General features: G+C 40.8%; 1 protein-coding gene across 4 annotated transcripts in view; it reads right to left on the bottom strand.

Moving 5' to 3' along the window:
* The window catches only part of phkb (phosphorylase kinase, beta), a 102819-nt gene that overhangs the window by 80355 nt on the left and 9881 nt on the right, over window positions 1-12583 (bottom strand). For all 4 annotated transcript variants that reach the window (XM_084000628.1, XM_084000626.1, XM_084000629.1 and 1 more), the window contains exons 3-6: window positions 9202-9340; window positions 5967-6066; window positions 1622-1729; window positions 976-1056 (exon numbers count right to left, since the gene is read on the bottom strand). In XM_084000628.1, the coding sequence (XP_083856754.1) occupies window positions 976-1056; window positions 1622-1729; window positions 5967-6066; window positions 9202-9340 (428 nt within the window). The remainder of the gene's footprint in view (window positions 1-975; window positions 1057-1621; window positions 1730-5966; window positions 6067-9201; window positions 9341-12583) is intronic.

Here is a 12583-nt window from a genome sequence, read left to right as displayed (position 1 = left end):
GTTGAAAGCCAATGGAGCGTTTTAGCAAAAATATAAATGTGAGTCAGGCTATAAATGTGAGATACTGCCCCCTGATCCTGAATTTGTGTCGGCTCCTGTACATCTGTGGGGGATTTAAGGTGCATCTAACTGCCCGTTGAAACCACTGTGTCTGACTTTATAACATCAACTTGGATCCTCAGAGGATACTATCACATAATTTGTCATTTTAATAACAGTAGATCTGCAATTTATCCTAGAGCAAACAAAAGGAACTTCACAGTGTCTTATGGTGACAAATTTAGAATTTGGATCTGCCAGTGAGATTGAAAGAAAAGGGCAATTCAAAAAACTGACTAACGTGACACTAAACAGAAGGTTGATTCAATCCCTGGCTCCTCCAGGCTACATATCGGGCAAGAGACTGAACCCCAAATTGCCCCTGATGAATGTGGTATGGGAAAGAACTTTGAAATGTGGGAAAATGTGAGAAAGTGAGTGCATTTCATATATGTTTCACACAAAAAGAACCGTTATCCACATAATAGTCGACATGAGTAGAGTAGACATGTCAGTCTGCACAAAAGTGGTTGACACACAGACACATGTTATTCCCTCTGCCAAACCACCTTCGTGGCTATACCTGAACATGCTTTCAAGTGACCTCATGTACTAAAAAGTAATGTCATGCCCTGTTTATTCTACAAGATTTCAATTGGTTTCATTCATTTAAAACATCTCTTAACATGCAGTATAAAGCACACCTACACAATAAAATGTATGCAGTAAATGTGATATTGTCAGTAATGGAAAAGCAGCGTGCTATACAGGAGGCAATATTCTGCATGAGGAAATGTGCATTATCCTCAGAAGGTGTCTGATTGCTGCTGGTGGATACGCCAGAAAATATCAGACCAATAGAGGGGAGAGGTTGTACAGTAAATCCCTTGTGCTGAGGATCGATCACCTCTGCAGTCATTTTAGTGTGTTGTTTACCTCATCAGTGTTGTAAATGATCTGCAGGCCAGAGCAGATCATCTCCACCAGGTACAGCAGGAACAGAGAAACAGCATCGATCTGCAGCAGCGGCAGCGGGAGGAGAAGAGTGGACGAGATATAATTAAGAAAATGACTGTCATTTGCACACTCTGCGATATTTGTCAATACAGCTGTCTTTGGTTTCCTACATGCTTTATGCTGCCTGTTAGGTCTTTGGCACTGAATCGCTGTCATCAATAATGCATTTCATTTCATGGTAAAGTTGATGGAGGTGAAATAACAGCCAAGAAATAAATGGATAAACAGTAAGTGCTTGGAGGATTTTTACATTTTTCACAGGCAAATAAGCTTGTGGTTTGATTTTTCTATCTTCCTGCCTTGATGTATTGACCATCTCTCACTTTATATGGAGTCCCTTTTCACACATTACACACCACATTGACCTCTGTCCATACCATTGACAGAACAATGTTGAGTGTCAAATGTATGTAATGCACTTCTGAGAACAAGTCAATTTACACCTGTACATGCAGCGAGGACGAGATGAGACATACATACAGATTGTGTTCATGTGTGTGCGTAAAAGTGATTCTTATTTTAACATTTATTGGCTGTAACTTCACGCCTCTGTGCACTGGCTGACCTGCAGGTGGTGGTAGTCGCTGTAGCAGAGAATCTCGTCCCCAGTATCAACATTGAACACTGAGTGCAGACACTTGGAAGGGCTGGGGTCCTGTTTAAACTGCTCCACCTGGTACAGAGACACACAGACAGAGGGACGGATGAAAGAGAGCAGTGAGGTGGAAGCAACAACGAACAGAGTCACGACTCAGCGTGCCACGGTTGGAAGCCTCGAACACATTAAAAGAACATAGTTGGAACGGTTGTTTATTTAGTTAATGTATGGTAATGAAGCATCAAAATCTCTGCTGTAACATCCGTCACGCTGCATTGGCTGTACAGTGATACCAAGGCACCTCTCCACCTTCCCCACTCCACTCTTTAACACACTACTGTGGAAGTTTTTTTTTCTTTTTTGCCCTCAGAGAGTCCCTATACAGTTGTGAAGTGTAATTACCTTTCACAGGAGCGTTATAAAAAAAAGTCGCAAATTGAGCCCCACTTACAGACAGTGATACACATGCATTCATTGACAAGCGGAGGCCCACCTAATAATATATTTGCTGTAAATTAGTTTTGCAGCTCGCATACAGTAACAGTCAGTTAAGCTAGTTAGCTAACCAGTTTTGCATTTTGATTCAGCAATGTTTACATTTATTACATGTATAATAGTGTCATGAGCACTGTTTAGAGTCTTATTTGTGTTTACACATTGTTCTAGTTGCAGTTTTACAGTAAATTGTGAAATTTCATTAAATATTCAAGACAGGTTAAGCCTTGTGTTTATCAGATGACTTCCCACTGTTGGCTAACTGTCTACTTTTGAACAATGTCAACACAGCCATGTTCAGGCAGGGCTCCATGAATCCATCCACTCCAGCAACACATGCCGTATATAACATGTTGTTTCTAACATGGGGTAAACAGCAACACACAACGGCACGTCTGTCCTCTGAACAACAACCCAGGCGGATAAACAGCGTAACGCAGTCTGCTGTGAAGCAGATAAGGGTCAGATGTGGGGCAAACAAACACATAAAAGAACACCCATCAACAATATGTTAGTTGTTTTGTGTTCAGCGTTTTCATGGTGACTTTGTCTGCGTTTGCTGCATTGCTTCCACTACACACCAAATCACAGCTAGGGCGCCAGCTCCGTCGCGCAGAGTTATAAATAATTGGCCCTTTGTCCCATTTTTACCTCGTTTGTTTCTCATCTCCCCACCTGCTCTCACTGCTCTCTCCATTGTCAAGCCCCCCCAACTGCTGTCTCCATTTTTCTCTCCTAACTCCCAATCTCTCTTTACCTCTCCTCTCCCTGTACTTTCTATTATTCTCCCTCATTTTTCTCTGTTGCCCCTCATGCTCTTGGTGTCTTGATCTCTTTTCTCAGATTCGGCCCCTTTTTCCTCTCTTTCTTTCCCCTGGCACACTCTCTCTGTCCACCTTAGGCTCTCTCTCTCTTTCTCTCTTGCTTAGGTCATAGTGGAGACCCTCTGTCCCAGTTTTACTAAAACTGCTCCATTTCCTGCCATCCCACAGCAGCTAAAGTGTGTGTGTGTGTGTGTGTGTGTGTGTGTGTGTGTGTGTGTGTGTGTGTGTGTGTGTGTGTGTGTGTGTGTGTGTGTGTGTGTAACAGAGATCAAGATGGAGAGGAAGAGAGCTACCTCTAACAATAGGTGCTGCTGATTATGATTCTATAAAGTCTACATTTGTATAGAGGTTTCTTTGATTGTCACTCTGGCAGAGTGTCAGGATTTCTGAGAGGCCGCACATCTTGCTTATTGTTTAAAGTGCTGCAATGCGCCACTTTGAGCTCCAAATTAGTAAAAGGCCTGTTCTGCTCCATGAAGTAATAGGTCATTATACACGACCACCCTCATGCATTCATTTTCTGTCTGTAGCACAAAACTCTCCTGGACCAATTATCAGGATATTACTGGACATACTGTAGTCGAGTTTACAGCATTAGTTCAGAGAGCAATAGGGCTTCTGCCCACTTTTTATTCTAAATTGCTTTAGTATAAAGGTAAGACCCCTGTGTTTTCATTTGATTAAACCAACTAGTGCCAGGTTGGAAAATCTTCTTGCATGAGCCTGCACCTCAAACAGGAACATTTATTCAACAAATGACATTTGTATTGCATTATGACAAACAAATTCTCAACTCAACTCAAATTTTATTTATATAGCATATTTAAAAACAACCTTAGTTGCCCAAAGTGCTGCACAACATACAAGTGCTTACAATATAAATAAAAACAACATAAATCATCAACATAGATTAACAGTAAGATAGGGCAATAAGAACAGTTACTAAGATAAGGTAAAACAAATAAAAGCTATACTAAAAAATGAAAATAAGAGGTCAGGGTGTCAGGGTGAAATGAAGACCAGAGAAAAGAGGTTAGTCTTTAAGAGTGATTTAAAATACTCCAGAGTTTCAGCTGCTCTGATGTGGAGGGGTAAAGCATTCCACAAATTTGGGGCCACAACTGAAAATATGGATTTTTTTTCCTCAATCAACTTGTGAGTGATATGGCTGTAAACACTCACTATTTTTATTATAAGCATTGTTTTTGGAAAAGTAATGCAACTTGAAATAGGTTAAGTAAAAGCAATAGGCACAATAAGTACAGTAAGAGTCATACAAAACATTTATTGTAAGTCAAGTTGTATTAAAATGTAATATCTAAGAGACAGCGTTGTTGCATGAGGAATAACTTATGCTTTGCCTTCCAATGCACAATCAGTCTACCTACACAAATGGTAGAGGTAAAAGGAAAACATTTTCACTTCATGAAATAATAGTGTTGACTGAATGCATTCTTGTCTTAGATGGCTGAAGGTTATTCATAGGTTAATATCCAGCAGTCTATTGTTATTTATTCAAAACATTATTCACAGCAAGTATCCTACAGCTCTTTCTAATCAGATTGGTTATAATGCTGATGTTCACCACTACCGTACCAGAGCTTCAACTCAAGGTCTACTTGCATTACCACGACCAAGAACTAATTTAATGAAAAGCACTGTTGTATATAGAGCCATTTTGTTATGGAACACTCTTCCTTTAAATATTAGGACTATTCCAAGTAAAAAAGGATTTAAGAAACATGCAAAGTCACTTTTCAGACTTGAGTCTAGCAGTCCCCGCCCTCATCCCTACTTCACCACATTCAGGCGCATCCCTTGGCTGCACACACAGAGAGGACCGCCCCTTTATGCCGTTCTCTCTCCTCATTGGATAAAGGTTGTAGGATACAAGGAAAGTTTTCTCCTCGGTTTACAGCAGAGCAGAGTGACTGACAGACCCGTGTTTCAGACCAAACACTCTATATAAGTGATTGCCGTCGGAAGATAGAACTATTTAAGACTTATATTAACACAAAAATTCCGCTTACTTCTGCTTTAAGAGTCTTTTATGTTACCATTTTGAGAACTTTATTTCTCTTTCCTTTCTTTTTATTGTAACTGGATCTGTGTATTGTTGTTTTATTTTGAACTTTTTGAAAAGGACCCCAGGAAGACTAGCCTGGCGTTTGTGCGTCGGCTAATAGGGATTCTCAATAAACAATAAAACAATAAACAATGAAATTCAATAACTCTGGAGGATATTTCCTTGGTTCCTTATAGACCATAATATAGGTTGACAGTGGGCCCCAGCTGCTGTATTTGAACTGTGATATTTGCCCAGCAGTGGCCCCGTGTCACGTCTCCATTAAAAATGCCATGTTCTCTGTAAGTGTTGGAGACGGGGCCGTAATGAGCGCTGCTCTGTGTAATTAACTGTGTAAACGCAGCTTTGTAATTAAGACACCGAAAAGCTCTCCCCTAAATTAGGTCGTCAAGGTCGAAGCAAGATGAAACAAAATGGCTTTCAAAGGCGCACACTCTACACATGCACGTACACATAGGCACAGCTGGCTGCTCTATTAAAAGATGTTGTTCATGCGGAATATATAAAAAAAGAAAGAAAACAGACTGGAACAGACATATCTGGTTCCACTTTGGGCACGCATAATGTGTGTTTTGCCACTTTTCATTCACAACCTGCTCATGCACATGCATCAGGTTTCCTGCAGACGTGCCGTGAAATTTCCCCCTTAGGAGCAAAAGTCTTTGGCAATTAACAGATTGCTGGTTATTAAGCGCTTAGGACCAAAGCAACCGGCTCCCATTGTCATCTGTTATGATATGAAGGAGGGACCAGATGTGTCCAGCGCTCCGGCTCTGAGAGGCTTTGATAAATAGCAGCTCAGGAATGCACCTTTGATCTGTAATACAGTGTGTAATTGCATGGTGCTTTTATGCAAACATGCAGTGTGAAAGCTGAGGAGCTGAGTGGAGCCTGGCTACAAACCTACCTTATCAGCCTGTCTCATGTAGCAGTAGAGGATCCCTCTCATACACTTGATGGCGGAGTGCTCCAATTCATGCGTGCGCCCCATGTCATCATCGATGCGTCTGCGCAGCAGAGAAAAGAGGGAGAATGCATGAGGGAAGGCACACACATGGCTTTTTAAGAGAGCAATTGCCAGCTGGGTCTCATTTTAGTTTTGGTAATATCTTCTGAAGGTGTAGTAAACTTCAGCCAAAATGTTTTGATTTTGGCTGTGATTATGCAAAAACGCAAGTAGAGCAGGTCAAAAATAAATTGTACTTGTTTATTTAAAGTGAACATTCTGGGTAATAATTTGCAATCTGCAAAGAAATTTCTGTAAAGCTGTATTGCAGTAGCAGGAAGGAAGGAAGACAAGTGCATTTGGTAGTTTGTCAGAAAAAAAGTTTCTTATACAGAGACAGTGAGTGCTGGAGTGATTGTTAATTCATTGAAACTGAGATAAAAGTTAGAAATAATGACACTGATTTCAGGTCACATCACTCTGCCCTAAGACAGAGGTCATCCTAATAATGACTTGGAGGGAAGCCAGGCCACGGATCTGAGGCTTGTTTAAAGTTCAGAAGTACACAGTGCATTAATCACACTGTCTTTCAGCTGTGACCCTCCACCTCAGGACTGATCATAGGCAGAGGGTGTAGCATATTTTTATTTACCAATCTCCTGTCACAACAAACATCTTGCATTTTAAAATGCGTGAGCACTAACCGAGAGGTTGCAACAACATATCCTGCTACTTTTACTTGATGATAGTATGATGTATTTGTATTTTTTGTAATAAAATAATAAAATGTGACTGTATAATGTTGTTTATGAAAGATATTATGTTTATTACTGTAAGAAGTTCATAGCAAATCCAACTGCCAGTCTAGTCACTGACTCTCTCATACAGTACACACACACTCAAACGCACACACACAGCAGCTGGGCGTGAAGTAAGTAATGGCACTAGCCAAGCCTGTCAGATGAGAATAATCTTAATTAAATCCCAGTGACAATTCTAATAGGAGGAAGCCATGACTGATGACTGGGATCTGCCGCTGGTCACATCACTGCGGTACACTCTATTTTTACCCCTCTCTCTCCCTGTCTTCCCCCTCCATCTCATTTCTTCTCTCTCTCTTATCTCTACATTCGCTCGATCTCCCCTCTGCCTACCTTACTCCCCCCTCATATCTTCTCCTTCAGTTTCTCTCTCTCTCTCCCTCTCCCTCATGTGTCCTGCTCCCCTTGCCCACTCGACTCCATATTTCACTGTTCCCACATCTTTCTCTCCGTCCACTCCCTCCCTGTCTATCTCTGTCCTATTAGAGGCTCACTTTGCGAAAGTGCTCTTTTTCCTAGAAACTAATCACTGTGGAATGCAGGCATCAAGAGCAGGCTCAGTTGTTAAAGGAGTTTAGGGCCTTCTGACTGTTTTCAGAGAAATCCTTAAGTGTTCTCCTTGAACCAATAATTGAGATGTGTAAAAAGCACAGCTTTCAAATCAGAGAGAAGCAGATTAAAGATCTGCTTCAGTAAGTGTGAGACAGAAGAGACGCTAACGGAAACAAAAGTTGAAGAGGACGGGGGCAGAACGCTGTGAAACAACTTCGAATTCTTGGTCTGTTTGGCACATAATGCTCTAGGAACACACTGTGAGTGATCTGTTTGTCCATTTTAGTTTTTCTTTCACATCATTTTTGCTTTGCTGTGGTGGGAAAATTGAATAAATTCAAGCCTTATTTCACAGTAGTCTCTCTCTCAACTGGTATGAAAAAATATCAAAATCTGTGTTGCAGATCATTTTGTACAAATGCCATCGTTTTATCACCCTGACAGGGCCATGCATCAGCAAAGGTAACTGAAATTTGCTCTGTCTGCACACAAGATTTCATGTCATTTATGGTTCACTTGCATATTCTCATGCACGCAAATGACAGAATTATTGTAAAATTAATACAAGATTAAACGGTTGGCTTATCGTTTTTAATGTAAAAATAGTAAAATCCCTAGTTGTCATGAGTTTCTCTTATGTAATTGATTATGTTATTAAAGGGATAGTTCAACATTTTGGCAAATTGGCCCATTCCCGTTTTAGGAGTAGGTTTGTTACCTTAAAGCAGAAGTAAGCGGAATATATAAGTCTTAAATAGTTATATCTTCCGATGGCAATCACTTACATAGAGTGTTTGGTCTGAAACACGGGTCTGTCAGTCACTCTGCTCTGCTGTAAGCCGAGGAGAAAACTTCTTGTATACTTCCTTGTATCCTACAAGCTTCATCCAATGAGGAGAGAGAACGGCATGAAGGGCAGCCAAGGGATGCGCGTGAATGTGGTGATGTAGGGACAAGGACCAATATATCCATGACGAGGGCGGGGGCTGCTAACTCCATCGGCTGACAAGAAGATAGCCAAAACGACCGGATCGCTTACTTCTGCTTTAAATTGTCAATGTGAGCTATTTTTAGAACGCCGGAGCAGAGCCGCGAGCTGCTCAGAGCTACACTACGGAGGCTCATGGAATTTCTTGGTTTCCTTCATCAAACTCATCAAATACATATCTTCTGTCTGTGCTCCTATTCATTACAACACAACCACTGTGCAATGTGTATTTGTGTGTAGCAGCCAGACCTGGATGACATCAGTATAAGCCAATGTTACCAGCTCTGTCCTGCTCCTGAGTTTACACTCCACTAAGCCCAGCCAAATTCATTATCATGAACCAACACACTGGTTAGTTTGTCATAAATGATCTTTGTCTGGAGCATGAAGCTGTGGGCTAAGTTTTAATACAATATTATGTATAAGACAATGTTACAGTATAGGTGGTGGTGGCTCACGGCAAGAGGCCCAAAGTTCTGGATTCAGTCATGGTCATATTCTTCTCTAAATTTGCTGTAGGTGCAAATGTGAGCATGAATGCTTGTTTGTCTCTGTATGTCAGCTCTGTGATAAAGTAGCCTGCCCTGACTCAGTTGGGATTTGCTAGGTGCCAGCTAGCAAATTGCAAATGAGCAGTAAAATAAATCTGTTGGCGTATCAGTTACTGTACTACGTCAAAAAGGTAGATACCAGTCCCAGTTTCCATTGATAACTATCAAAAATGAACTGCCACCTACATGAGCTTAATCTAAAAAGGTGCATTAAATTGTACGCACATGAAGATAATCTTGCACAGTGTGTCATTTGTCTGTGTGTGTGCATGTCGTGCACTAACCGGTAGGCCACAGCCAGAGCCCAGGCACTGGCAGCACAGTAGAGGCAGTCCCGGACCTTGGCTTCTTTGCAGTCGGAACATGTTTTGACTGGAAACAGGCCCGTGGTGGGACTCTGGTAATCCAGAAGTGTTGTTTTGACTAGAAAGAGAGAGAAAGAAGAGATAGAAAGAAGAGAGACAGAGAGGAAGTTGTGACTCAACAGTTCTTGCAAAAATGACAATGACAACCACATTAGATGAAACACCAGTTAAGAAAGCAGATGTAATACACAATTCAGAAAGAACTGCTCCATTAGCCTTTTACAAAACAACTGAAGTGGCTGTACTCTTGACAGCGAGCTCAGAGTGATGCTGAGATCTAGGCTCAGTTCCTCAGGCTCAGACTCAACCTACAGAAGCTGCTACAAAAATCCTGCTTTCATTGGTTTTATATTATTATATATCTCCTGTTCTCATAAAGCACCAAGACAAGTTATGTATATGGGTGTCATTGTCAGTCTTGTTTTTTACAGCATATACTGTACATCCACCCCTAACCCCCCAAAACACACACATCACTTGGATTTAGTTTATCTATTTTTAAATGTACATAGAAAGCAGTATCATTCCAGTCACAGTTAAGTCAATTTCTTCCAGATGCCTTTTTGATCCAGTTTTGAAATGTGCCAAATAAACTGTGCACAGTTTTTTTGTGTGCATGTTTTATGTGTCAGCTGCATGGGCATAGAAACAGTGCCAGAGTCAGACGAGTCAGATGAGAATCATGCAGCATTTGGCTACCAGTATGTACTCTCTCCTTTTATCAAGAGTACATTTGAAAAGAGTGGAATATAATATTTATTGTGCTCCTCAAGCATGGTTACAGCTCTCTTCTCCTGCTGGCGCTGCCTGACCTGTGACCTCCCTCAGGCTGTGCAGCTGCTGCCACTGCCTCATCCTCTCCTCCAAGTTCTTCTTATGAATATTCAGGTTCAAATAAATTAAAGTGAGACAAATTTAATTGTGTTCACACCATATAAACACAGATATTTGGCAGACAATTCTTTTTTGATGAAAGTAAGATAATTAGTATACTAAATTCGCTTTTAGCAGAGCTCTTTCAGGTTGTGTTGTGCCGACACCGACAGCACGCACAAGGCTTGTGTGAGTGACACAACATGACTGTGACAGCAGATGGATGCCTGTTCAAACAGAGCAAAGTTTGAGCTGTGGGATTATGGAATATTATGGAGAGTGTGGCAGCAACAGTGACGAAAAGTTATTATTCCTCTGGGAATGTCACTAGTAGTATGATGACATTGTTTAGCTTCAGAACATTTGATTGTGCTGTGCAGTCTGGCCCTGACTCAGTATGTGTGGATGTCAGTGACATCCACTCCAGCTCCAGCGGTGCTCTGTGACTGACTTTGGTCTCTGACCTCCCTCTCAGGGACTTTATTATTCCTACATATATTACATATCTTTTAAATACTTAGAATATGCATAACATTGAATGACCTGCAGTGTTTGCAGAGGAAGTTAAGAAATCACCCCATGAAAACTTCTTCATGTGATATTGGCAAATAGTTTGTTAATATGAAAAACACTCATTTTCAACTGCTTAATACATGCCTCTGTGCACTTTATACAGACATTCATTGTCCCCAGTGGAAGAAACCTATATAGTGAATGTACATACACTTAAGTGACAGGGTCACTCAAAGAAAACTAGGTTGAATTTCTCCCTGGTACCTTCCCTTTGTTGAAAGGCGTATTAATTTTAATTATACAGTACAAGTCAAAGAAGACAACAATATTTGGCATGTCTTGGAGTAGAATAGCAGGCCAGTGACAGGACAAGCTTTTCTTCAAAAAGAAAATATGTATGTCTGGATTTATTGGATGTTCACATGTTAAGAGGTAGAAACAGAATTATTTAAATTTTAAAATGCCACTTTATGTGTGCTTTAAAACAACTTAAATTGGAGGGCATCAATCTGTGTAGTGATCTCTCTCATCGTTGAGGCCATTCAAAATCTAACTGGAGAAACCATAGAGACTAACCCTTTTAGAAAAGAAAAAAACTCCACAACGATGATGGCACAATCAGCTTTATGGCCACTAGTCTTTTTCGTAATTTAGCTGTTGACACACTTCCTCTTCTTTTTTAAGATGTACTAATAGCAAAAACTATTGTTTAAATTGTTGGTTTTGAAAATTGATAACAATTCTGAAATATTTTCCCAATTCCAAACTGCCCAATACTTGTTTTTTGTACGTATATATATTTCAATATTTTTAGGATATTTAAAAAAATAAACAGGCTGCATAAAGGACTATGTTGGAATATGAAGCTGGTCCTTTAAAGGCAAAAACATGTTTTCGAAACAACAGTTATATATAACATGAAGCTCTGTTTGCAATGACATTTTTTGACCTGAAAATCACCAGATCAATGCCTGCTGGGATGTTAGTGCAACAGCAAAATAAACTCGACTCCCCACAGTGCCAGCATCAGCTACTGTGGAGAGAAAGTAACAACACCTATATATTATTTTGGTGTTGCCAGAGTGTCTGAGAAGGTCTACTGTAGATAACGACAAAGGTCACGTCTGTGGAAATAAGGAAGACATTTTTCAGCAGAGGTTGTGACCACGACAATCTTCCTGTACTGGAGGGACCGATGAAGATAAACTAAGATGGTTTGAGTTCAGCAGAGTTCATGCTCAGCATCAGTTACTGAGGACAGAACAATGGATGAAAGCTCTTAATGCGAACAGATCGCAGCCCTCCAATAATATATGCTGAAATATTACATACTCAAACAGAAGGCCCCCGGGAAAGTAATCTATCTAATTCACACACACGCGCACATTCACATGCACACTCATATCCTTCTCTCCTGCAGAGGTCCCCTCACTGATGACTAATATGTCTGGAGGGATCACTTCATTTTTCATCAGAACATTATGCCGGAGCAAATGAAGGAGACATCCATTCTGCACTGTTGTTTGTTACGGAGCAAAATAGAGATGGTGAGAAAGAGAGTGATGGAAAGAGAGATGGATGAACACAGAGATGAAGGAAGGGGAGATGGAGAGGATGTGTGTGTACGAAAAGGATGTAGCCTATGTGCGTTCATGGATGAGTGAAAAGAGTCAAAGGATTGGTGGAGAAGAAACAGGGTGGGGATGTCAGTCAGTTTGTGTAAGTGAGTTTGTCTACCTGTGTGTGTATGTGTGTGTGTGTGTGTGTGTGTGTATTGGTCAATTGGTGGTGACAGTTACACTAGCGAGGTCAATGGGGGAATTGGGAAAATATGAATAAACCTCTCAGGTAGCTCACCTCCAAGTGTCACACTAATGAAGTGCACACACGCACACACACACACACACACACACAC

The sequence above is a fragment of the Trachurus trachurus genome (assembly GCF_905171665.1).
Source record: "Trachurus trachurus genome assembly, chromosome: 3".
Classification (NCBI taxonomy): domain Eukaryota; kingdom Metazoa; phylum Chordata; class Actinopteri; order Carangiformes; family Carangidae; genus Trachurus; species Trachurus trachurus.
Note: the sequence above shows the minus strand (reverse complement) of the source record. Positions and strands in the feature narration are given on the sequence as shown.